The 27,817-nt window shown below is 51.0% G+C and overlaps 1 protein-coding gene across 2 annotated transcripts in view; it reads right to left on the bottom strand.

The window, feature by feature from the left end:
• Window positions 1–27,817, bottom strand: part of Shrm (shroom) — a 170,033-nt gene that overhangs the window by 67,820 nt on the left and 74,396 nt on the right. For both annotated transcript variants that reach the window (XM_031971991.2, XM_031971992.2), the window contains exons 2-5: window positions 4,327–4,701; window positions 1,988–2,303; window positions 481–723; window positions 22–176 (exon numbers count right to left, since the gene is read on the bottom strand). In XM_031971991.2, the coding sequence (XP_031827851.2) occupies window positions 22–176; window positions 481–723; window positions 1,988–2,303; window positions 4,327–4,667 (1,055 nt within the window). In that variant the 5' untranslated portion in view covers window positions 4,668–4,701. The remainder of the gene's footprint in view (window positions 1–21; window positions 177–480; window positions 724–1,987; window positions 2,304–4,326; window positions 4,702–27,817) is intronic.

The raw sequence follows: 27,817 nt of genomic DNA, 5'->3' as shown, positions 1-27,817 counted from the left end.
AATTTTGAAGATTGGTAATACCTGTCGAGGAATGGAGTGTTCGTTGTAGAGTCCACGCTGGAAACATAACTGTGATAGCCTTCGGATTGTGCGTAGCTGGCTTGCTGAGAGTGTTGCACCCTTGTGTACTCTTCGAGACCTGCTTGCGTTAAGGTTGCCTCCCGGTATATGTCCACCTGCATCAGAAGAATCGTTTCTCATTAATAATCGACATCAATATACCTTAACGACCTTTTAATAAGGAAATGTCCGAGAGATTTCAACGCATGGGAAGCAGTACCACTCTGGTGATTTCAACGCCCGGATAGTATAATGTTTTCAATATCAAAACCGTCCTAAACGTAAATTCAATGTTACCATTTATCCATTCACTAATATTTTATTCTATGTCTCCTGACTGAACGAAACAACACAGGTACCGAGTTACTATTTTCGAAGACGAATAAATATAGTAATCACTGTACAAGAAGCATTTGGTACCTGGGACACTTGGGGATCCTGGTAGCTCCTAACGTAGGCTTCCAGATCAGCGTGGCTGAGGGTCTGCGCGGTCTGTTGCTCGCGCTCGGGAGGCGACGGCACGACATACTCCTCATCGCCGAGCGCCTTGCCCTCGCGGTCCACGCGGGGCCACAATCTCGGCTCCTCCTCCACGTTGCCCCTATTGCGGGACTCGAAAGTCTCGGCCGGGATCTTCTCGCAGCGCTCCATCACGGTCTTCAGCTGGAACGCGCGAAATCGTTGTTGTTTCTAAGAGCGGTTCAGAGTGACTGTTCTCCGGGCGTCGCGTATCCCATTTGCGAGCGGACTGCGTAATCCGTTGCGTAATCCCGCGTGTGCGCGGGGTTCAACGGGGAGCGTGATTTAAGTCGCGTATCCTTTTATCCCTTTTTTCATCTCTCCCGCAACGGCGAGACGCTCTTCCCATACCCCTATCAGCGTATCGCGCGTGTTCAATTTAAAATGAACCGCGCCGGCGAACGAGCTAATTACGCTGGCCGGCGAAAAGCCGCGGCCGGCCGACTAATAAGGAAGTCCTAAATCGAGCAAAAGGAAAGCCGAATGAGTTACGGGCGCATTAACATTGCTCCCGCCGTGGTTCTAGCCACTGGAAAGAATGGAATCCGTTCGCCGTACACGACGGGAATTAAAAGCCGGGACACCGGGGTCGGGGCTGACCCCGCCGCGCCGCGAACACCTCTCTCGTGTGTGCTTGCCACGAAATTGCTGGCCTACTTCGCCCGGAGTCCGGCAACGGCAACGACGATTATGTCACACGGAGGAGAAAGGAGGGTTGCGGGTGTGGGAGATTAATTATGTGTGTCGTTTTAGGGCGCAGCACGATTTACCAAGGTTCTGACCTACGCCCGTTCCCGATGCTTAACGCGACACGTTCCCGGCCAATTAAACTTCCTCCATCGACGCCGTGAAACTTCAGGCCGCTGGAAACACGACGAGAACGGGCGCGCTCTCCCCCGCCCGGCCGAGCTTGCTCGTGACTCGTTAACACTGTCGAAAGCGCTTCGCCTCCTTGCAAATGAGTTTTCAATTTCGTAACCGGCCCAGCGACATAAGGGGGATACCCGCCACACCGACACGTCCGCGGACGAATTACGTTGCAAAACGTAATTGGCCCGGTGACGTATCGCTGCGAGCGCGGAATGATCTACCGGGGTCGGCCGAGAAGTTACCCTTGTTGCCCTTTAACTTTTAGTCGAAAATAAATGTCAAGTGGATCCGATTGGGAAGATTTTTATCGTCGTAACACTCGCGACCACAACACAGAATACCGATGTTGTTATTAAAATAATAGTGATAGATAGATAGAATTGTAGTGTGTATTTGCAATGAAAGGAAGTTTCCTTAGTTATTCAAGTAATTTAGTTATCGATCGATCCACGTATCCGAATTGAAAGAGTAAATGGAAAATTTCTCGAACATCGACTGGCTGAGCGTAGAAAAGAAGAAGACTGAAGGGATACGTCACCTGCTGCGTGAACGCCGGATTGGGCCTCTTCGTGTGCGGTCTGGTGTATTGGGCTGGCTTCTCCTTCGGATAATTGGTGTGATCGGTCCAGGACTTGGAACGATGGGATCCGCTGTTATGGCCTGTGCCGTGAACGTCCTCGTCCGGGTGTCTCTCCGGCGCGCTGGGCCAGGACGGGTATTTCTCGTGGCCGGGCCCATAGCAGACGCCTTTGAGGCTGGACGCGTCTCGGACTGGAGGCGTTGGCGGTGGCGACGCTTCGTCTCTCTCGTTGAGAGGGAGCGTGAAGCTATCAAATCCGAGGCTCTCGCTGTACCTGTTCCGACAAAGAAAAATCCCTTAGTCGCGCTCTATCAACCGTTATCCCGCATTCATAAAAATTCAATTATTTCTGTACATGAAAATAATTACCCGCAGGAAAGTAAAAAAGAAGTCCGGCATGGACGTTATACATACGTTACGACCGTAATTGTGGATTTTTTGCGAAGAAAGTCAAATTAATTGGATACACGCTGTTATTTGAAGTCATAACTCGCGAATGCCCAGGAAATCAATTAGTTTTCTTTGTTAGAATTTTTAACTGTCCCGTAAGGAGCTGGCAAACGAGTTAATTGGCAATTATTAATCAGAGACAGCGCAAACGAGGGGTCGTGCTGTAAATCACCCCGGAAGAATTTCTGATATTTATGCAAATACATATTTTCGCCTGGCAACGACACAGAGAGGAACTGGAATTAAATAGAGTTTTATTTCCACGGGGAACGCGGCCAGTTTTATAGCAACGTCTAATTTATTGAATATTGAGGATTTTTGTCAGCCGTAAACGCACAAAGATCCCCAACCTAGTAATAACTGTTTATTCAATTAATCAACCGTGCGCGCCGGTCGCGGTTACTACAATATCGTGAAAATAAACAAATGACTGATACACACGAGGAAGTAATCAATTTTCATTAACATCAGCCGGACGATACGAAATTACAGTGCAATCCCGGCTGTGTGAAGGCGTTAACGTTAACGTCGGAAAATAATAAAACGAGAATGGGGTCCATTAAAAGTCGGAGTCGTTCCGTCGTAACGCGCAGGCGAATAAAGGAGGACGCGCACCGAGGACGGCGCGCCGTTCTACGCGACTACGCTTAACGATACACGTTCGAGACACCGAGAGGACGATCTCTGGGCGCGACCTCTCGCGGATTAGCTCAATGAATCACTCATAAAACGCTCGTGGTCCCGGTAGCCGGATAGGCAACGGGTCTCTGTGTTGCGCGATGTCATTGAACCACTTTATTACCGGGATGCGTGGTCGCCGCATAATTTATGGAATAGTCAACAAGTTCAGCGTAACTGGAATCACGTATAATCAGGCTATAATTGCGACCGTCGTTCCTGGACCCCGGTAACGATGAAGCGACGCGCTACACCGCCGCGGAATGCCGCGAGCGCGCACCGCGCGACCTATCGCGAAATCTAAGTGTGCCGGGACTAATACAGAAACGTCTAATTGGCTGCCAAACGGTATCTCTTATCTGGCCCGCAAAAAGCTGCCCGATAGAGACCGTGAGTAAACAACCGTGGAAACTTGTTTCTCATTAGCGGAACAATTAATTCCCGCGTAATGGGGGTTGATTCCTGAACTGACCCTCGATCGGTCAGATAGTAGAACACTCAGAGGAGCCGTGCCCGGGATATCCTATCATAAACACTTGACTCAACGCGGCCGCGAGGCCGATCGATCCTACGACTTGATTGCCCGATCGTACGCTTATCGCTCTAAGTGCGTTTATATTGTAAATAAAATCTCTACTGAATAGTCGCTTTTAACCCTCATGCTCGTGTCGTCGTTTTGCATTGGCCAGGAAAGCGACCGGTTGTTATGAAAGTAAGATTAAAGCGCTTCAATTAGCGCTCGCTGAATGGAAACTCGCGTGCTCTTTTCCGATTTTAGAGGAAAACGATCGAGACATGCGGCGAGAGGTACTGGACGGTCGAAGTAATTGATTCCATCGGAGGAATGTAGTCCTCCGCGAGAACTGCAGATGAGACGATACGCAAATGTCCATGATGATAGTCCTTCCATCGATCTTCCCATTCAATCTCCTCGCATTTGCATATGTTAAACTCGATACATCGATACAAGCGTCGAGAGACGAACAAGGATAAGCTCTAAAATTTCGTCTCGTCAGACTGAAAGTCGCATCCCGAACTAACGAAGCTTCATATAAATAATATTCCCAATACGAAAGGGGCATATTCACGTTCCCGTAGGATGAAATCCCGTAAGTCAGCCGAACGGAGAAGAAGGTAGGAAGAGCGAAGGTTGATTGGAGGCTGCGTACCCGCTGTCGTTTTTGTAGCCCGCAGTATTCTTCTTGTGACTTTCGTTGTAACCGGCAGCTGTGGCTTTCTTAGCTGCGCTGCCAGGAGCCTCGTGCTCGTTCTCCGCGGACCTCCTGCCGTCGTTTCTGCGGCGATAGTACTCGTTAGGAAGCACCGTCCGAGACGGACTCTGCTTAAGGCCATAGCCTTCCGGAGGATACGACGCGGCACTCTTGAAATTGGTAGACTCGCTCCCGTGGCCGTGACTCGCGTACTTGTAGGGGCCCGGAGGACAGGAAGGTGGGCCCGGGGCCTCATCCTGGACTCGATATCCTGGCGGCGACGGCTGCAGTTCCGTCATCGTGTAACCGACGTCCCCGCCATCCGGGATACACCTGGAACAACCAGTAAAAACGCGTCTGTTAGCTCGTACCGTTCCCCGATCGCAATGAATCGACGTTCCTCGCGTGGCAACGAACCGCCTGATTTCGCTGAACCCGGATCTCTGGTCAAAGAACTCGCCGATTCGATTACCCCGGTCATCGACAGGGCCGACTTTTGTCCCTTAACACGCGAAAATCCTTTCCGCCTTCGCGACGATCATTAGGCACCTTAGCACTCTTGTGTATTCTCTGGCGTCTCGCCGATTATCCCAGGCTCGATCGAGGCTTCAACGGTGGTTTTTCAGAAGCTTCTTCCGCCGGGTACTTTCCATGATCGTCGCGATATCACTCTCGCGTCAAGAGGATACCTGACATCATCTACCAGGTACAAGTGTGCGTGTCATCCGTCTAAAAAGCGCGAAGCGGTGCCTTTCCTGAGTCACCGAAGCCGCTCGCGTGACCGACACGCGAGATTTCGCGCCCTCGCTAAAAAACAAACAACCGCCACCGAAGAAATCGTTTTCTTCGCGGAGATTAACTGAACGGTTCGATTTAATTGATTCGGTCGAAAGGTTAATGAAGATGCCGATCGAGCGACGGTTAATCTGGCGCGGCTGCGGTACGGCTCCGTGTAAATTAAAGTCATTAATCGCGAGCGTTCTGTGCGGCTTCGGGATTAGGGACTGAGCGTCGTGCTGAATCGATGACGATTGCGCGGGAATTGCGATCCGCTTGGCATTTTCGCGCGAAAGCGGAAGAACGATCCACCGCGATCTCGCTTATTCGCCGATGCAAGCGATCGCGTGCGCGCATACGCCTTTACCGCGGGTATTATACTAATCAATTTGTTCGCAGGGAGAAATACATTGTCCGGAGCAGGCGCGAACTGGTAGAATCGAACGCTAGGCGTGTCCGAGCCGCGATAAAATCCGAGGAAACCTCTCACCGCAGCTTGTCTAACCTATTGGCCGCGTTCCGCACCCGCTACACCCGTAATGAGTCGCGCTAATAGCGACGCCTCGTATCGCCGTGATCTATAACCTCGTGAATCTTATTCCCAAATTATGTGCGGCGTAATGACTCTCGGATTAAGGCGAGGCTCGTCGACACCTTGTTAACTAGGATCGACGTTTCGTGGGTAGGGCTTCCGTTGATTAGTCGGTCCGGTGTTCCCACGTTTACTAATGGCGCGGTGCACGGCGCTCCGATTAATTGGATCGGATCATTAGTTGATTGAGTTTTCGTATATTTTCAGCTAATAAAGATCGTCGAGATTTCTCATGCAATTTTATTCTTCTCCATGGTAGCTTCTTTTTTGAATTGTTTAGACTACTAATGGAAGGTGTGGAACTGTATTTTTCTTTAGTATGTTTCGATTATAACAATTCGAAAGGCGTTATCAGCCACTGTATAGTTATTCAGAGAATATGAATGCAGGAAAGATGAAAAATGTCCACTTCTTTGAATCGATAGCTCGCGCGGAATGCTTGCTTGTAATGCGTAACCCAGCGACACTGCTCGACCACGCATTGAAATCACCCAAGCAGTGCTACTGTTACTGCCACCTTCACGCCTGCATCACACAAAAACTACTCACATTCTCCGATTGAATTCCGTTCCAATGTAATTCTCTATTCAATCCCTTACATTGAAGCTTGAACGAAACACACCACCGGTGAAATTGAATTTTTCAAATTCCTCGGAATGTCACTGACCGAACCATATAGTCTGCGTTTAATTACCACTACAGAAGAATTATTCTTTCACGAACCTCTTAATATCGAGAAAGGTAAATAAACAATTATGAAAATATTCTCACATCGACTTCGTCGAGTAATAATCATGGAAAATAAAATTTCAATAGATTTTCCACGTCTTTCACAGAAGTTAATGAATACGTACACCTTCTGCCTGTCCCCGTAAGAGTAACAAATTACTTTCATTTGTCACTCAAGAAAAATTGCAACCCACGCGCGACGTCGCGGAACGGTAACGTGTCATATTGACCGTCATTCGGTGGCGCGAGATCTGGGTCAGCCGAATGCCCCCGAAGATTCGCGGTTCACCGAACAATCGGCCATATATCATCGGTTATCACGACGTATCCGGCGATGACAGAGATACGCGGATAGGCCGTCCCAGATTCTTCCGCGTTTATTCAGGCTCATCGTGTCCGAGCACAATCGGCGTCGTTACGCGGCGAACGATCAAGATCGATGACGTTACAACCGTGCCCCCGGTGGAAGAAGGCATCGAGCGCGACCGTTTCGTCGTTCCTTTCGGAAGAGAACGTTTCTATGGTCACCGGCCGTCGGCGGCGAAACGACCGAATGAAATCGTGAAAGGGAGACGGAGAATTCATGCGGCCGCCATCCGGGGAACGTCTCCCGACCGCCGGGTCCTCGTGACGATGTATATTTATGTGTATGCGCATATGCAACCGGGCATCTGCAAGTTCAAAGGAGGTGCAACGAGCCAACGAATCGTCCAAATGGTCGTAATTTTTGTTAATGTTAAAGCGCACGGCGATCCAGGCTGAGCGATTGAATTTTCAACGATTTTCGCTCATAGAACATTTTATTTTACCCCGATGTCATTTTTCCTTCGTATTTCACAGATCCTTTTCGCGTTCGCGGTATCTATAGATTGTAATGCGTAAGAGAATTTATATCGATGGAAGGTAAAAATCTTTCTAATCCGATCGTGTCATAAGAAATCCGTTAATCGTTGAAATAACTTTCCCCTTTTTATAGGCTTCGCCTATGAAAGCTAGCCCGGTTGGAACCTTACAAAAGGCGCAATCAATATGCGCGAAATTATCGCCGTGCACGCAATCCAACGCAGCTGGCGTGATCGGCGAGTATCTGACGAACAGGATCCTGCGGATCCGTTGCGGACACAAAGGAGACGTGTCCGTGGCTTCGTTTAAACCCCGCACGCATTCCTCCGTTTGAACGGTTGCAAAATCGCGGAACGATTTTGTAACGAGCGAAAGTATGCACCGGCATGAGCCGCGGGACGTAAAAACTGATAATAAGCGATCGTTCAGCGCGTTAGCAGTGATCCGGCTTAGGCTCGGTTAGGCTAATGAGTAAGTGTCGGCCGAGGGTTGATAAATACGCCGGGTACCGCGTTGACAAGCGGCAATAAGTTAGCGATATTAAATAAGCGAGTCGGCCGCGTGCGTCGGTGGGACGACGATGCACTGCTGCGGGCCTCGCGGCCGCCATGTTGGCGAAACGGCGACACGACCCTCGAATTTGACAAAGCACGCCGGTGCAACGGGCGTCCAGAAACCGCTCGGCCAAAGTAGTCGCTTTCACGACTAATAAATTGAATATAAAAGCACGCTATCGGACCGGCCGCGCGCTAGGCACTCACGATCTTTAGCGTGCGTTAAATTGGATTCGTTATGGTGGGCGTGTCGGCGCCGTAGTTTTGCATAATAAGAACGAGCCTGAATAGACCCACGGGAGACAGAGTTACGATCCCTTTAGGAATGAAATACGCGGAGTTTAATAATACGCTGGGAATTCTGGCGATTCATCGTTTCTTGTGCATCGGTGACATTCGAGAACCCCCCCCTATTCTTTTCTATTCGTTGTAAAACGCGCTCCTCGGGCGGACGGTGCTCGCATAAACGGCTTGCAGGCGTCCCCGGGATACGCGTCACGCGCAATGTGTCCCGCGAAATGTGCCCGGAGAAGGGCAGCGATGAGAAACGAGCCCAATTATCCCGGTTCCTTTGTAGCCGACAGCGAGTCGCGTCGCGGTCGACAACAAAATGCTCGGCCCCTGCACTGCGGTGCTTCTTAGTAATAGTTTAATAGTAGTCGCTGTAATCGCATCCTACCTGATTTACTCGGCGCGCACGCAACCCCGCAGCGGAACGTGTAATTTCAACTGTCGGAACCGTCAAAACCACCAACGAGAGAGTTATTTGAATGAGGGAATTCGAAGGATGCGTCTGCTGGGATCGATGACTTCTCGAAACCTGCGGGAGAACGGCCGCTTCTCGACTTCTGCGAGTTCAATGGGAATGTTCAGTGCAAGAAATTGCAGCTATTATTTCGGAGTTGCGGAGATTTCAGCGTTTCAAATGCGAGATCTGAAATGTCAATCCTATTTGCCAAGCATATGCACTGTAGTATTTAAAAATTTCAGAAACCAACCGCTCAAATAGAGTCCATCCGTTTAAACGAAAATAAATCCGTCAGCTAATTTCAAAATTACAGAATTACTCTACAACGAGAAATTACATTTCTTCATTCGTCAAACGATCAATATGTTTTTCCCTATACAAGATCACCGCGTCCACAATTTCCAGGACGAAGTTCCACGTGGCACGGAAACGGCGGAGCACTCGCGAATAAGTCGGAACGCCCCGCGCGGCAGGGGTTGCTAATAAACTCATCGCGTCGAAAGGAGCAAAACGGTGAACAAAACGAACCGCGTGCACGCGAGCTGAGCCTAAATTATCAGATCGTTGCGAGGCCCGGCGAAAACGAGCAACACGGTCTCCGGGCAGCTAAGCCAGGCTTGAATGGCGCGCGGGCAAGACTGATCTGAATGGAGCGCGGCGAGACGTAACGAGGAAACGGAATGCGGCCGAACGGGAGCGAATGAAATAGAACAAATTGAGAGAATCCATAAAAGGGGGAAAGAATGAAACGAAAACGAGGAAGATGCTCCGGCGATATGGCCGCGGAATTACGCGAGGGAGCGTGGACGGCGGGAAGGAAGACCGGCGACGTTTAAAACTCGCGTCGCGCGCTCCTAAATCACGCGCGTTAATTGCCGGCCGAGGAGTAGGGGAGCGGTCGCTCGTCGCCTCGAGTTTCGTCGTGATAAATTCGCGACGATTCATTCGCCGCGAGCACGCGCTCGTGCCCGGGGGTTGTTCTTCCCTTGTCCGCGCGCCGTTCCGTCTTTCCGCGCCTTCTTCCAGCGAACAGGTTTATCGCGCCGCTCGGATTGCAAGGTCGCGACCATCGGAATCCCGGCTGGTGAGGAACGGCTGTCAGTGAATTTGTTAGGTGGCCGTGTAATAAGTTCGCGGAATCGGTGGCCGTGTGCGCGCGCGCGCGCGCGCGAGCGGTGTCGCGTTTCCAGACGACGGTGCGAGGAGCGGCGGTGTGCGAACGCGACAACGCCGGTGAAATTTGTCGCCGCCAGAAAATGCGGGTTCCGTAGATTATTTCGTTACGTGCGCGCGTTCTTCTTTTTGTCAGTGAAATATTGGGGAAAGTTTCGGGCGAGCGTTAGGGGAGACGGCGAAGGTTTAAATCATTTTAATCCTCGCCGTCGCCGTTCGGCTCGATTTCGAATGCGCACTTAACATTCGGCATTTTTGCCTCGCGAGGGTTTGTTAATCAATTTTACGGGTTTCGCGCGTAACGTCCCACGCGCAGCCTCCTTTACGCGGGGATGCAATTTAAATATTCAGGTAGTTGATTGAGAACGAAGCGTCGTACGGGCGAATTTGATTAGCCACTTCGCTCGGCTTCGACGCCTCGGACTTTCTACCAGTGAAATATCAATTATGAACGTCTCCGTTGACGTTACTCGCGTGGAAAATATTATATGTGGCTATTGACGTATTCCGAGTAGGTAAAGCGTGTTCCTACACGTAGGCCCGTAGATCAGCTGACTCGCGAAGAAAGTGGCAATTCCGGAGGATAATACCACGGAATAAAGCAGTGAAACCGCCTGAAATTCAGGTCGTCTGTGGGCGAAGTAGCAATTCTAGCACCCTGTGATTTAGTATTCGGAGAATGTCATCTTCTTTGAAAATATAAGTCGAAAGTTCGAGCAGCTATTGTGAAAGGTAACGGTCGGCCGACACTTCTGACAGATCGTTAAAATCCACTCGAAAGGTCCCGTTTAAAAGAGGAAGTTCATCTTGGAATCTCGTAACGATTATCGTGTTTGTTTTTCATATTTACTATGCCTACGATATTGCGTCCACCTGGGATCATTTCTCACGTCGAACAGTTTTTCTACGTGTCATCGAATGAACATAGCCATCGACTATTAAACGGAGTCAGGAAGCAAACGTGTTTACTTGTATTTATGATTTTTCCGTGGATCGTGAAACTGTTTTAGGAAATCGTTATATGTTTAAGCTAAAAATAGCGATTCAGACTTCGCCGGGGCAATCAAACCATAATCATCGACGATAGGCATTCCTCGTCGATCTTTCCTCGTAAACGGGATTAAATTAAATATTCCCGGCTAGTTACGCGGTGATCAACGTTCCTTCGTTGTTTCCGGCAGCTGTTCGACTCAAAACTCGCGATTACCGTAAATCTTTTCTTACGCAACGGCATTAAGGGGCCGATATCAGCTTTTACACCGGCTACGCCCGTGCTATCGAACCGCATAAATTCGCGCACAGTGGCGGTCCGCGTTCCAGAACCGCCTAGGTGAACCGTTTTTCGTTTCCGAACTGATTAACGAGCGCAGATCCCGAAGAATCTTGCGCTACGGAGAACTACGGGGCATCGCGGAGAAATCGAAAGATTAGTTCGATTAACGTCGAACTGCGACGGTGCTGAGTACTTTATGGCCAGTACTAAAACTCGATTATGTATACTCGAACCCTAATAAACAGAATTTCGTAATAAGTACAGAGATGCTCGTAAACTGCTCATTTTTATCTAGCTCTTGGCAGCTCGTTGACACGGGCATTATAATTGTCTACAAGAAAGGTCGTACTGCATTTTGAATTCCGAGAGAATTTTCATTTCGTTCGATAGCTCGTTCGCAATTCAATCGATAACGAAACGAGAATTGTCGAATATTCTCCTAAGGGATGCACGAATAACTCGAGAGTAATCTAAACGTATACGTTTCAGAATTAAGAAGTTAATCTCGCAAGAATTAAACGTCGAGACACACGCGAGAGCAACATCAGCGTAATAGCGAGCGATGCCAGTTGCGCAATCTCAAATATGTTCTGTTACATATGCTCGCTGCAGTTCCCATGGATTAAGCACCGCTCGAAAAACGTTAATACCGTTCAACGAGTTCACGACAGAGATAGTTCGAGCCGCGAACCTCACGAAGCGAGAGGATGTTGTATCGATTGTTACACGCGATCACATATTAATCTCGGTTTGAAGCCGGCAACGGCGGGCAGAATCAGAAAGTTCTGCCGCGAAACGGAAAGGAGCAAGTATACGTGCAAAAGGTTCGCGAACGTGATCCGCGTTACATCACGTAATTAATGCGATTCGCGTTCGACGACTGGCTCGCCGGCCGGCGCAGCACACGTGTAATTCAGGGGAACGATCGAAAGCAAGCGTTCTCCACCGTGACCGAGCCGGATTTAATTCTCCGGTAATCCGCGGGCTATTTTAATCGCGCGCCGCACGGAATTAATGGCGTCGGTGGCGCATTTATCAAGCTGCCCCGAAGATAAAGACGTTCCGATGATGCCGAGCGTGCAATATAAACTCCGCTATTAAACGGGTGAAAGTTTCGACGGAAGGGATTCGCTATTTATATGGATTGCCGTTTAGAAACGATAGGCCCGAGAACCCGAACGAATCACGGCTGAACGGGACGTCTGAACTCGAGCGTTCGTCCGAATGATTGATCTGTCCCGTAGCAAACTTTGGAAGGAAGCCTTCTTCCCCGTGCAGCTCCCCGAAATCCACTTTTACTATTCAACGAAACATTTCCAACGAACATTTCACACTTCACGCGTGAACATCCGAAAACTATTTTTTTAGATTTCTTTCTTCCTATAAAACAGCGACATCATAATATTTCATATTCGTTCCGGCTAGTCCGCAGGAACGTATCCAGACGGCAGATCGCTATCCCGTCGAATCGTAATCAATTCAGAGAATTTTTCCGGCGGAATCCACAGATCACGAATAATTGGTCGGGGATCCGGTCGTCCCATCTGGAACGCGAGTCCGCGATTCACGATGCAACGTAAAAGGAAGCAAAGGAGCCGATGGAAAAACAATGAAGGTCAGCTGGCGCGGGTCGCGTTCCTCGCGTCGACACCGGACCACCAGAAAAAGAAATTGACGAGGAATGCGGGAGAGGGGACCTCGAACTGGCGGCCGCAGAATGCGAGAAAGACGTACGAGGAGGCTTATCGTCCCCGCGTCTATTTCTCGATCGCTTCGAGCGGTAAATTCAACGCGAGCCCCGTCCCAACGCGGCCTCGAGCGAGCAAAACGAGAGAGGATGGAAGGCGATTACGGTCGAGGGGACACAGGTGATGGAACGGGGCAGATCGACGGATGATAAGGGGCTTTCGTTATGACGGACGACGCTAGAATACCAGCGGGAGTGTCTCGGTGCCGTGAAAATCACCGTTTTTCTCGCGGAATTCCTGTCTCGCTCAACTGAATCGCATTATTGTAATTCACCCGACTAAACGACGAGCACTCGAACACTTTTCTGTACTATAAATAATGTCACGTGAAGCAGCGGCGTTCAGCAAGATAAATGTATAATGACGACGACGACGATATCGCATTAAATAATTTAATATTTCCTGCATTATGCGGATTTTGCCGCGCGAAATAGTGGCGCGTTCAGCGTGTCAAGGACGCTCTAAATCACCGCAAGAGATACAGGTAAATACACCGCGCTCCGCGGGCAACGCACGACTTTCGAAATGAATAAAATTCAAGCGCGGTTTCTAATCTACGCTTACCCGATGATGCGTGAACAATTTTATCGCGGGAATTCAGTGCAACGAGTTTCCGAAGTGCTCGGATTCGTTTTAGATAGCGCGCCGTGTAATCGACTCGCGAATTCCTCCGCGACGGGCTGAAATGTGTTCCGCGGTACGCTCCGAGCTCGCGATTTCATAATGGAAGGGAATTCTTCCGTTTAATCGGGAATACGCGCATCCCGGAATCGCGTCGCGAGTAGCTTGACCATGATAAGCATCGTTGCATTCGCGATTTCGTCGTCCGGTTTAGAAAATCTCATAATTAACGCTGCTCGGCGTACGCGCGCTAAGTGGTGAAACATTCATTAAGTTGTCCGCGGTCGTTGTCGCGATATGCAAAAAGGAAGACGAACGTTTCCAATGTAGCGCAGTGTATCACGCCGGAGCGGGGTTCGGGAAACTTATCGACCTTGTTAAGGGTTCGCGAGCTTAACCAATAAATTCTGAATAAAGAAGAGGAACGGCCGGCCGGTGGCCGCCGCTCGAAAAACTTCGCGCGGCGAGGAACGCGAGAGCCCCGGCTTGTATGCAGCCCGTAACGCGTATAAATTTCATCGAACGATGCGGTTAGGCGCCTTAGAACGCCTCATTTTATAGCCGTTAAGTCCGCTCGAATCGAAAACGAGTCGGCCATTCGTTAACGTGAATTGAGATTAAGGGGAGCGTTAACACCTATCAGGTGCGCATAAGCCGGCCGAGCTTCCAGTTTAATGTCAGAAATTACAAGGCTTCAAATTATACGAGTTTCCTCGGTGGCATTTTTCCGGTGTGACGTTACCGCTTAATAGAAACAACCAATCAGCGTATATTAACACCGGACGCGACCGCCGCGCGCGCTGTTCGCCGTTTTTATTCGGCGGAACGGGAATCGAGTGTTGTCCAGAGGGCCGGGAGGAAGCGTTTCACGGGAACCCGTGGGCCGCGGAATGGAAATCTGGCCGCGATTCCAGGCTTTTTTCCCCCCCGCCGGCCGGGCAGAATTATGATCCGGCCGGAGCGTTGGCGGCAGGGCCGCGCCGCGGTCTGCGTAGGCCCTCGGCCGGGTTGCCGGCTGAACGGTAGCCGGGTCCGTGGCGTGTCTCTAGAAAATGCAGGCCACGCGTGCATCCTGCCGGTGTTCCTCGGAAGCCTTTGGAATTGCGCACGCCCATTGGCGTAGGACGCCTCGACGACGAATTCAACGGCCGTGCCCCCTTTCGATTGGTTTGTCGCCTGTCAGATCGCTCGCTGTATCTCTTCTCATGTCCTTTCGATTATTTACATAGTTGTCCCTTGGTGGCATCGAGGAAACAATAGCCTTTATCTGCCGATAGATCGAATTAATCGAAGATCTTTGGGATTGGTTCGTGAAAATGTTGCCGGCTGGTCGACGACGTTAATTGCCGAGGCAGTCCCTTTCGTTTAGAACGTACGGGACGCCGTGTTTCTTCGAGAATTCGCGGAGTCGTGTAACAGAAGCTGCCTCCGCTCGTTTATACCCTAATGAAGAATTGATTTCAGCAACCCGGTGAAAAGGAACGACGATTATCATCAACTCGTTCGTCACCCGTACCTAGTTACATATTCGAGTCTGACTCGGGAAGGATCACGCTACTGCACGACGAAACGACATCCTAGCCACGATGCTCGTAAGACAAGTAGATACCGCACGTAACAGGGATGAAGTTACGGGGAAAGAGTATCTACTATTAACTCACCGTGTTTTAAGAGTGAACTGCTCGATGCAGGTGTACCCGAGTGTTTCGTGATTCGTGCCATTTAGTTCATAAGCACGTCGCTCTCTAATGGCGAGAATTATTTAATGCGCTCGAGAGCACGTCGTCGGTTAAACTGGAGATCAATATGAACACGTACCATGTTATTACGCCAATATATTATTGGAAGGAAAACTGTTGAACAGTCGAGGATTAAAACGAGTCTTCTTTCTGCCAGTGAAAGGGTGAGATACTTTAAAATAGTTTGTACAAGTTTTCCATTACCTTTTCCTAGGAAAAGCGAACTGCTCGACAACAGCGAACCACCCGTGAAAATTCGCGATTGCGAGTGGAGAATATCGTTCTAATGATACTAACATCATCCCTTCATCCTCGATCACACTCGCCATATTTCAACGGTCGTTTTACCCGCGCGCGCGACTTCACATTCGTACCTCGTGTAACAGCAACGTCATACGCGCCGCTAACGGAATTTATTATCCTACGGATCACTGATTCATAAATAATCGCTGCAACTCGATACACGAAAGGATACCGTCTTCAGTACATTTATCAAGGTTATCGAGGCGCGGTCAGGGAGCGTCGATAACGCTTGTATTAACAACAATTAATTCAAAGGAACGCGCCGATAGGAAGAATTCGAGGCTGCCGGTCGTGAGACCGGGATAACTGTGCTCCCACACCCGGCGCCCATGGCGCGAAGATAAAGCGCGCACTTTTCAGGCTGCGGTAGCCCGAGCCACGCATATTTCCACGTGAGAACGACAGCTCTCGACGGCCGTGCAAAAACACTCGCGGTGTTTCGCAGGCGCGAAATAGGCCGACGTCTGATCGACAAGCTATGTCGAGTTTTATCGTGCTGATATATCCGTGAACGTCACTCGGTAAACATTCGACGGTTCCAAGGGAGCGATAATGTAAGCCGGGCTCTCGGGATCTCGGCCAGCTCGTATTTTTCTCCTTCCCGATACGCGAGTTGATACGGTTTCAGAGTTGCGTCACGGGACAGGGGTCGCGGACAATTCGATTGACAGTTCCCCGTTGTCTTCGCCGGCCGACATAAATATAAAACGGGGCACTTTTAACGCGACCAACGATTCGATCGTAAAAACTCGCGAACACCGCCTATGACACAAGCCTCGGCTTTTAACAATTCCGCTCGAACGTTTTCGAAGCGACTTTGTACTTGTGCAACGGATAATTAAATTCACTTTCACGCGGTCTACGGTTTGTGATAATCTCAATCACTTTTTTATTACATCTGTGAAACGGCGATTGTGTAGAAGACCAGGGAACGCAGTTCGATCACCTTAGAAGCATGCGTTCGATCTAACGACCGATACACGGGGAACGTAATATTCCGATATTATCATTTGCCAGGTGATTGCGTTGTCCCGCACGTGAAAAGGAGTGCACTTTCGTAACGCAAAAATCGCGGAGACCGATTCGGAGTAAACGTAAATCAGATTAACGGGCTCTTTCAGCAACTATCGAGGAAATTCTTTGTTCGCCCGTAACGAGCCGCGCAATTCGAACACTACCGAAGTCAAAAAGAAATCGTGTTGCAACGCGAGAGTGTCGGATAAAGTTCTTCCCTTCCCGATCCAAAATGTCGTCGTTGGAAAGTTGCCGCAAGGTCGCCGCGAGGCTGGTGCCGGGCTCGATGTATCTCGGTCGCGGTCCGCCGTCTAACGGATTTATTGCTCGCCGAAAAAGTGTCGCGAAGGAGATATCATTCGCGCGGGACGTAAATACAAGCCGTATCCGCCGGGGAGAAAAACTTATTGACCGTATTAACGCGATCGCTCGCTTCCCGTCGCGGCCGATCGCGGAAGAGTGGCCAGGCGAAAGAGGGAAACGACGCGCGACGTGAGTTACGACAGGACGCGTGGCGGTCAAGCGCCGCGGAGAGAAACGGATCGTAATTTTCTTCGGTTCGGCCCGAAGAACGGCCGATCGAGGGCTCGTGTTCCCTTTCGAAAGTTCTGGCCATAACTCGAGCGACCGGCCGGCCGGCCGGCCGGAGCCCGGTTATGCATGAAACATTAAGCCAGTATTACATCGACTGATTAACGCGCGCTTTCACGCGGGAGACGCGCTCGGACGAATCAACAATAACACGGCCTACCGCTCGAATTAATTTAGTATCGTCACCGCGGGCTCGCGAGCGGGTTGAGTTATTCCCCGCAGCCCGTCGCGCGAGTTTACGCGGGCTTCCAGCGCCGTAAATACGGAACCCAACACCGCCGATCGCGAAACTCGTCGAATTACTCGGGTTTCAGGAGTGAACTGGCTGCCACCACGATCTCCTTGCCCGGGGGCACCGTCGTGAAGGATCTTATCAGTCCACTCGTCGATCGGCGCGATGAGCAGCGCGAACATCCTCTTGACGGACTAGAACCGGGTATATAGAGGACGTATCGATGTGAAACGGTTCTATGGATTTTTAACTCCTTGCTCTATAGTAACGCGCCATACTCGAAGACTTTAAACATAAGTTAACGAACACGAATATTACTGAGTTCTTATGAATTCAAGTGAAATATTATTCTACTATTATCGATAATTATACCTTAGAGTAAACATAGGTATTAGATAGAGTTTTTATCTGTCTTTCGATGAATGATTAATAACAAAGTAGTTGTACCGATTATAGGAGGAATAAATTGTAGAGCAAAGAGTTAACAAAAGGTTTTTGATAACCGGTTTTACTTTATTTTGTATGTTTCATATCGAGGGAGTAGAAGTCGTCGAACTGTGGGATGATGGACGTAATAAATGAAATATCTTAATTTTAGCGAAATTCTTGGATTTTTTAATTGTATGAAATTATATTTATTTGATCGGATCGAAAAGGATTCCCGTTCGTTTCTTTGTTTCTCACGTGGCATAAAAGAAAAAGTGATTCAACTAGACAGCGATTCTCGCTCCTCTCCAGATCGTCTCGCTTCGCGGACGAACTTTCGCTACCGCGCGGAGGAGGATCGTGGGAGATCGTTGGATAGACGGCCGCGGAAGCCAAGAACGAGAAAAATCACTTTAACGTAATTTGTTTTTCACCGTTCCGGACGTTCGGTAGCAATTATTCCGGCGTGATGCGATTCGATAACACACGGCCGGGTGCACTTTCATCCGGCGGCGGCCAGTTTTACGACACATCGAATCGCCCGTCCATTTGTTCCCGCGCAGATTATCTATCTACATATTTCTCCGGACCGCGAGATCCCACTGATACCTCAAACGATCGACCGGATCATATATCTACGGGCCGCGGAAGAAAAAAGTCGGACACGCTCGCTCTCTGCGCGATCGATCGATCGAGTGATACGCCATTGTGTTTCTCTAATTCGCTCTCCCGGTGCCCGTGGTTAATCGCGATCTCTCGGAATTGTGCGCCGGGATCGGGCTGACCTTGCTCGCCTGGCTCTCCTGACGCTCGCCACTCGAAAATATCAATTCGAATGTAACTTGTGACGCAATGGCTCCTCCGTCAGTAGATTCTACAATCTATCTATACATCGATCTCTGTATCATAAAGGCAAACTGTTTATACCTATGTTCCTCTTCGCCAGTAAGTCCCAAAAGAATATTTTAAAAGAAATCATCATACTACCTAGTATTCGAGTTAGTTTTTAATAACGATAAAAAAACTAATTATGATATCCAAAATTAACGACAATCGATGTTTCAAAAGTAACTCAATAATACTCAACAAGCAAGATAAAAATAGTAAAGTAACGAAAACGCCTCGAAAAGCCATCCAAAATAAATTCCTTGCGTGCCAAGGATCGTACGCATCCGGAAGAGGCGACGCGCGCAGCCTGGATCGAATAAATTCGTCCAGCGGAATAGGTCGCGGCTGGAAACGAGGAAAGGCTCTCAAGCCGGAGGAATCCCAACGGATTGTTCCTCCCACGGTCGCATCGCAGGCCTTATCGGCTTCTCGCGTACGCGTAAATGCGTCGGAAAGAATCGGCCGGTGCGGGTAGGTACATACGCAACAGGCAACGCGGCATGCTCGCCGCGACGCGTGTACAGGCCGCGTAGGATTTCCTGGAGTAACGGCCCCGGGGCGTTCGCTCCTAGCAACGGACTCGCCTCCGGTCGCGAGAGTCCTTCCTGCTCTTGTACGGCGGATAAACGGCGAAGACACCGGCCACGATCATCGAGCCTGCGGATCGGTATCGCGGCGATATCCGGCCGCGATGGACGCGACCCGGGTAAATCCGCCGGCCCGAGACGGCCGCGGCCGAGGCGTTAATTACCGTTTCAGACAAATCGATCCGGCGTTCGAAGAGCGTGATAGACGCGAACCGGTGCGGCCGCTCGCTGGTATCGACGGACGGATCGTTTCGCAAGGCGGAGGGTTCGGCCGCGAACGTTCGTCTCGAATTACGCCGACGGCGACGTTCGCGGAACTCGGCCGCGGAGGGGGCGAGCTGATTAATTAACGCGGAAAGAGGTGGTTTCACGGCGGGCACCGATGGAGGGAGGCAGAACCGCGAGCGATACGACCTTGATGGTATCCGCGCGTACCTGAAGCATTGCTAGAGATTCTTGAGTTGGCCGAGTTTACGATACCGACGCGACTTGTTTGCTGTTTCCCAGATTAAGGTTTCGGGTTACGTTTTGCGGTGATTCGTTTACTCCGTTTGCTCGTGTTTTGAATTCATTTATGGAAGGAGACTGGGGTTGTATTCTGTTAGCGGAGAGCTGCGAAGATAAAGATAGAGGGAAGAGATTTCCTGCAACCACCGGCGGGACAAGATTTGCAGAAAAATCAGTCCGGCGGAATTAGCATTCGCTATGTTTCCGTAGCTTAGCGCGAGCAGCTTGATACCTAACAAGCGTCGTAAAGATACAGGGTGGCGCAAGACCACGCGCGTAGAATAACGCGCAGGGTGTCCGACGGCCGGTGTTCCGGATTTTTGCGCGCGCGTGAGACATTCGAGTGGACAGGGGAGGAGAGGGGTGCATCAGCATTCCGGCCGGTGTTATTAATCGTTTCGGCAAACACGGGACCCGGCCGAGAAACGGACTTAATCGAGTTTATCAGCGTGAGACTTCCGTGCGCACGGGCGTGGCGGCGGGCGGCGGGCGAAAGATGAAAAGGAGCGGACGAAGAGGAAGAAGAAGACGTGAAGTCACGCAGTGACGCGTGTCTACAGTAATATCGCTATTAGTGTGTGTCCGGTGAGCAACTTAAATTACGCGGTGCAGTCGACGGAAATAAATTGCTCCGGGACCGTGGACGCGGGGCGAATTTATTAATTGCTGGAACGCGGTGCCCGTGGCTCGCCTCCGACTGCCCCCGGTCCGCGGCGCTTCCTTATCGAGAAAAGGAGTTATCGGGGATGACGTATCGACCGATCGGTATCGTCCCGCTGCGTAACCATGGAGCAGCGAGTTATCAAACCACTTGCCCGCGCTTCGTCGCGTCAAGCCGAAGGGAGGAAAAGCCCGCGGGATTGCGCCTCCTACGGCGCGGCCGGGTTTCTATACACGGCCGCAATCAAAGAACACCGACCAACCTTCTCCGTCCGTACAGCTGCAGCACTGTTGCCCCGGGATCCGTTTCACTGGAACGCGTAGCTGCCCGGCAGTTCGCCTGAGCAAATCCCCTGCGAGGTGAACCTGATGCGATTGACGCGGTAATTTCTATTTCGATGCTCTTATTCGTCGAGTTTGCAGGCATATGCGAATTATCCTCGAGATAACGTTTATTTTATGTCTACGTACGGTGTAGGCTCTAGATAGTACGCATCGTTAACCTCGGTTAGCCAAGGTCGCTCAGGAATTCATTGAACGGGGACAAGAAATCCTTGAGAATTCCGTTGGCGATCCTTCAATTGGAAATATGTTACTGGAAACTTTTGTTTAATAGACATGAATTAAAAATATATAAATCTTGTTCGACTATTTGTCAGAAATCATTATCTCCTGCTAGAGATAGCGTGTTCCGAGCATTGAAGTCTCTAGAGTAACCGCGGGCAGAAACATCGGAGCGACCCGCGCGTTGAAATCTCCGGGCGCGCAGCCACGCGTCGAAGTCTCCGGCGTCGCGAGAGCGCGGCCGCGAAGTAGCTCCGTGCTCGGAGTTCACCGGTCTGTTCAAGGAGGGACGCGGTAATGAGCGGCGGGCAGCGGTTATTCGCCAAGAGGCCGTTTCGGTCGAAAGTTAGTGGACTGGGTGAAGAGGACCGGGCGAACAGGACGATGCGAGTTGGGGCCCATGGGGCCTCGCGGATCGAGTCTACGGCTAGTAGAAGGGACCTCGCACGACCGGAGAGAGAACCGGTCCTTCCTCAGCCCCGACTCCTCGGCTCGACTCGATCCCCATTGGCGTAGGACAGCGAGCGTGGGTGCTAACCGAAGCCCCGTGCTTTTTCCAGCAATCGCGAGGCTCTCCTAATACGACCTACGTTCCTCGTTAGCGCCTCGAACAGAATAATCAGTGCCGAGGAAGTAAAGAGAAAACGACAGGAAAAAAGACGAAGAGACGAAAAAAGGTTCGACGCTGATCAACGTATCCGCTCGGCTCGTCGCGGTCGCGCGTGGGCGTATAAATTGAAATAGTGCCCGGCGAGAAACGATTCCCGATCACGAATCGAACACCGGCCGATTTAATTTCCATTTATCATCCGTTCTAATCCACCGCCTCCGGGCTATCCTGTATGCGAAAGCCGAGCAATCGTCGATTAGATTAGTCCCGTGTTAATTTCGATTCGATTACCATCTGCGGAACGGTGCCTGGGAAACGCGTCGGCCAACCGGCCGAGGCGGTTCGCGCGCCGGCGATCGAGGTGGGTATACGTTTTCGAGGATGACCTCCCTTCGTGCTCCTTCTCTCCATTTCGGTCATTAACCCTGAATCCCTTTCGCGCGATACCAACACCCGCAAAAACCAGATAGCCCAGCCTCGCAGTCGTTACATAAGCGTATGATGAATGCGCGAGTAACTGTTTCGCGGCCCCCGGTCCAACGCCGTCACCGGGGTCCCGGCGATCCTATCGAGAGCCGATCGCGAGGAGCCCGATAAACGGGCCGGGAATCTGAGTAGGTGCCCGACCAATGGAACACAGGATAAAATAAGGAATACCTACTCGCGCGATCGGCGCGGCGTCACCGAGCGTCGTATTCAATTACATAACCGAAAGCTATTGCCTCCCATAAAAGAAGACGATCGCGTATACACGGATCCTCATGAAAATGGATTCCCCGTAAATCCCTCGGTTAAGGTCCTCCCATCGCTGTCACACGACCCTCCCCAATACCTCTGCTTCACGGATCATCGTAACTCAGTAAATCGGCCCGGCGATCGCTAGTGTCTTTCGACGCGGGCGCGCGCGCCCGCGCGCGTTTGGTCACGGTAATTGAAGCCACCTACGCGCGGCTAGCCGAACAGATCGGAGCTTCCGAAGCGGACGGAACGTCCGTCTCGTCGCGGCGAACGGAGCGCACCGTTAGACCACCACCCTCCCTCTTGTCAACGGGCTGTCAAGAGTAGGACTGCCCTCCGGCTCGTACACGGCCGCTTAGCACTGACAGCCGCGAAAGAGGACCGCTTCCACGTACACCCACCACCTGCGTCGCCAGAGAGACAGAGGTGAATCACGCGTTCCGAGCATATAATTCACACGAAGGTGGGGGCCAGATACTGTTAACCGCTGTCACTCGCTGACAGCCGAGAGACACCACGGGGTACGGCCGCGCCGTCCTGCTCCCTGCGAGCTCGCGCTTTTTATCGCGATCGCCTAGATTTCCGATCGGACGACCGCGGCGACGACCGCCTAGGTCAACGAAGAGTAATCTGCCGATCGATCGGCATTTGCATCGATACTCGGACGTGAGCCTGTTGCTTCTTTATCGACGGGGAACATTCATTACGTAGCTGACAGTGGCTGCGCTAGGGGTCCCCGGTTTTTAGCTGATGAGGTCGTTTCTTGTACGATTCTATGGACATGCACTCTTTTCTTAATTATCCTGGTTAGTATTCATTCCGTTCAATTACGATGCAACATGAATATTTCTAGTAGAAGAAATGTCGGTAAATTGTTTTGTATCTCCGACGCGTTAAGGGGTATTCGTTAGTTTATGCTGCACGCGTGGAAGATATAAAATATACACGCAAAGCGAAAAAGAAACGCGATATGTTTATTACCGCGAGTCACCGCGAAGATAAAGCCAACGGCGGAGTCGAGGATGATTCAACCGCTTTCTGTTATTCGGTTATTAAGGGAACAATTAACCGGCCGAACCACGCAAACGCAATTATGTGTCACGTACAACATGGCGGCCGGCAGTTAACCCTGTTCCCGCGGCACACTCGAATCTCGGCAACCGGTACGGCGTTCATCGGCAGACGCGTAGCCACCGGTGGCTACCTACTATTTACAGTAAAAGAGATAAACAGCGGCTCCTTTCGCGCCTGTTTACGGTACTCGCGCGGAAGATCGAAATCAGCGAAAGAAATACGCGTCTCGGGTGCGAGGCATCGAGTCGTTCGCCACGGAGGCGACATTGCATGCGAGCAACGCGCGCACGGAGATCATGTTTCCGATGTAGCTCGGCTCCGGAGCCCCGTGTTGCCGAAAATCGGACAGGCCACCCGGGCCGATCGTCGAATCGCGAACACAATAAATATCGGCGACAAATTAGCGGACCGAAGGTCCGGAAAACGGGCGGACAGGGTCCTCGCTGCGTCCGATCGGGTAAACGTGCAATTACTAATTACAGATAGCCGGCGATCCGAGTAACGGGAACCGCGCTCCGACCGCTCGTCGTACGGGGTAATTTAATTAACGGCAATTACACCGCGCGCGGCCGCCGCGCTGATTTATGCGTCCCGATGGAATCGCGACGTCCGTAACGCGACACGGATCCTTCTTCCTCCGAGCCGGCGGGACGCGTCTGAACACTTTCACCGTACCCGTAACGCACCATTATGCCCACGTTTTAAGTCCCCCCGGCCGGAACGTTAATTGGCGTTATCCGCGCGAAACGTGCCACGAAAAACGTGCGCGGAGAGCCGATCTCTGTCCTCCGCTTTCAAAGACGGTAGCAGATAAAACCTTCGGACACACCTCGAACGGCCGGCCGCGGCTGGCTCACACCGGTGCCGGGGCCGCGATACGCACCCTAAACTGCCAATCAAAGTGTCAACGCTATCTGGAGTACGGTTCGAGGCGGCTACCCGAGCTACGAATCCGCAGACAGCGCTCATCCGTGAAACCGTGGATCCTCCGAGATGGCTACGATGGCGTCGGACGTTAATTGAATAATTTGCATCCCACCTGTCGGCTGGGCCGCAGGTGCGATGGAAAGGGGCTGCGAGCTGGTATTAGGTTGTCCGGGGTGTTCGGAGCGTTTTGGTGGCTCGGACTGTGAGACCTTATTTATCAGATGTATATTATGCAGGGAATCGTACGTTATCGTGACCGTTGAACGAATATTACTAGCGCAAAGTCGTTTGTAACTCATCGGATCATTTGAGAAAGTAATATCCGTCGATAGTCGGAACCAACGACGCGGTATCGGGCAAAGAGTAATTTATTTCAAAGGCTTCGTAAGTAAATCTGATAACATTATCTCACGACGTGCAAAGTAACTAGGCAGCTCGTAATACCGGGGGGGGGGGAGAGAGGAGAGGTTAGATGTAAAAAACTTAGCGATCGCTGCCATGGAAGCTACACATTATCCATTCAAATCAATGTCCTAGATCCTCTAACAACTTAGCTATTCTCCAGGCGAACCAGACTTCTCGTCGAGGAACAGCGTCGCCCCGCGACATAATTGCACGGTTGCGCGACTTCCTACGGTAAGTTTCAGCATTTCGCTGCGCGGAGACATTCTTTTCGAGGAAATGAGGACCGGATGAGCAAGGCGAAACGGTATCCCGGGAGTACCTAACGTAGCCATTAGCCCCTATTGTCGCAAATAACGGAGGTTCGAACGATCGTAGGCTCGAGTGATATTATAATAAATTGCAGCTTGAATGACGCGATAAGGCTCATTTATTCTCGCGTCCGTGGCCGGAGCATTGTTATTTAAATCCACGTTAAGTGTATTATAATGTATAGGTTCAGTGGGCCGGCGTTGCGGGACAGTTCCTGCGGCGGCCTCGGGCCGTCAGGGACACATCGGAACGTCCGCGAGGGAAAACGCGTGGTGGTTGCACGAGTTCTGCGCGCGCGCGCCTCTCTTTCTTCCTCCTCGGAGATCGCGCGCGCTCGTTGTTCAGGAATTTCACCTAGGCAGAAATACACCCTGCAAGTATCGAGGGAGACCGGTTATTGCTCAGCATTCCTGACCGTCGGCCAGATGTCATCGGCCAAGGCAACTTCGCGGAAAAAGGCAACCGGAGGACATCGACTTTAATGCGACGGTATCGGTTTCAGTCTCCGAATACCACGGCGACGAGCCACCTGCCTCTGTCAGCCCCTCACGGACGATCCCGGGATCTTTCTTCGTGCGATCCATTCACCAGGAGAAGAACGAGAACCTTGACGGGGTAACGAAAGAACTGCACCCCGGTATGATTTGCAATTAACGTCGATGCGCGGCTGGACCGTTGACAGGACACTGTCCCATAAATTTGCGAACTTGGTTGTAAACCTCCGCGCAATGATCTCGCGTTCGCTATGTGTATTCCTGTTTAATTTTTCACTTGCTCCGCCGGTCTTTATTGTTTCTAGGATTGTATTGTTAAGTTCCACGGATGATTGATGGACAATATGAAGCTGTTCGTTTCGACTGTCAATGTCTACGTTTCACTTCGCGCTTCTTCTCTTCTTCATCTATTCTAAACACTATCGCTGTCACCTACGATCGATGACCTACTTACCAGCTCTCCCTTTCTCATCTGTTTTCAGTGAGTCTGTTTTTTAATACTGCTATAAGTGGTTAGTGGTGTATAGATAGCAATCGTGACCCGATTTCTAGAATGTTATGTTCCACCGTTGAGAAAGAATTTTACACCTCCGACAAAGATCCATTATAACTTCCGCTGCACTCCCGTTTGTAAATTGGACTTTGAGGATTACCTTCGGCGGAATACCCTATTGTACTTCATATTAAACTTTTAATGAAAACCCGCAAGTTCTTTAAACGTTCCGGAACCTCGTTCGAGTTCGATCCGAACCATGCAACCGATGCAATCAAGGACTAAACACTAATTACGTCCAATAAGCCTGATCGACGTCTAATGAACCTTCGCTTATCCGACCCTCGGCTTTCCATTTCTCGGTTCTTTTATAGTCATCATCGCGCGAGTCCTTCGTGCTCGAGCATCGCCGATCCCAGTTTGGAGAACGCCAGGACAACGCCGCTCTCCGACAAAAATGGGCAAGCAAAGGAGGAGCTGTCGCGCGGATCACCGTTCGCGGATTCACGGGCAGGCCGAAATCGTTAGTCCAATTATTTCATTCAGCGCGAGGCGGGACGGGACCGGCAACCCGTTAACCCAGAGGTCAAGTGGGTTAGGGGGTTATGAGCAGCGATTTCAAAAAGTGGCCGTCACGATGCAAGGCCAAGAATGTAATCGGCGGCGTACGTCTCTTTCTCGATTCGTTTCGAGGCCTTTGCGGGCCATGTACGGCCGCGAGGCGCGGCAAGAAGTGGTCTTTCGAGGAGCGAGCACGGCCGGCCGAGCCGTATGCGGCAGCGACACCTCTTTCGTCGGCTTCGTGCCTCGACACGTGCTGCTCCAGAAATCAAACGCGCCCGGAAAAACCGGCAGCGAGCGTCTGCCGATTAAAATAAAAACCATCCTGGAGCCGGCCGGCCGGCCGCTAGTCGCTCCGTTGAAAACACCGGGCCGACTTTTTCACCCGTAACCCCGGCCCGTCACCCGATGCGGCCCGCAAAAAGTCCCAGTGACAAGCTGCACCCGATGAAAAAGTAATTGCAACGTATCACGGCCCTCGATCAAAATTCCTCGCTGCCACTTCGCGGACTGTTCCACGAAACGCAGCGCGTACGTTTGCCATCGGCGATTGTACCGACCGGCGTGATCGAGCTTCATTATCCGCCGCCGGTTGATTAAGAAAACGGGAAAGGAAGATTGATGGAAAATGGAAATGCGGTTACGAATATATCACAGCCCGAGGAATTCTTTCACCCGAGGAACGTTACGGATAGTTCAATCATTAGATCCAAGTCCATTTCCTACCGTCAACGATCTCTCTTTCCCTCTCTTGCGTCACCGTTAATATACTTAGCCTCCCTAATCAATCCGATTTCCCAGCGTTACGACCGTCCAAACAAACAAACACGAGCTGTCGCGGCGAGACAAGCCAATCTCCGGTCAGCGTGAATTGCGTAAAAGCGCGCAACGACGCCCGGATCCAATTAATCCGAAAGAGCATCTAATCTCGTTGCGACACCGACCCACCCACGAACAACGCTCGCGGATCGCGTTGAAATCGGCCGATTCGGAATTCAGATAGCCGGTGGGCGGTGGTAACGAACCGATTAATACCGGCCGTAAAAAGGATCGTATCGGAGCGCGGCTGTTTCCGTTAAAAAACTGTGCCGAGCGGAGCCGGTTGCCGTAATTCCACGTTGTTCCGCGGGAGCTATCGTCGGATCTGCCGAGGCGGCCTCCGCCGCGTAAAACCTCGCTCCTGCGCTCCTTTACGACGCTCCGCGCCATACGCTAATAACTCACGCTCAAACTATCAGATGGGTGTATAACAGAAGCGAGCGATCTCTC

This window comes from Nomia melanderi, chromosome 7 (assembly GCF_051020985.1).
Source record: "Nomia melanderi isolate GNS246 chromosome 7, iyNomMela1, whole genome shotgun sequence".
Classification (NCBI taxonomy): Eukaryota; Metazoa; Arthropoda; class Insecta; order Hymenoptera; family Halictidae; genus Nomia; species Nomia melanderi.
Note: the sequence above shows the minus strand (reverse complement) of the source record. Positions and strands in the feature narration are given on the sequence as shown.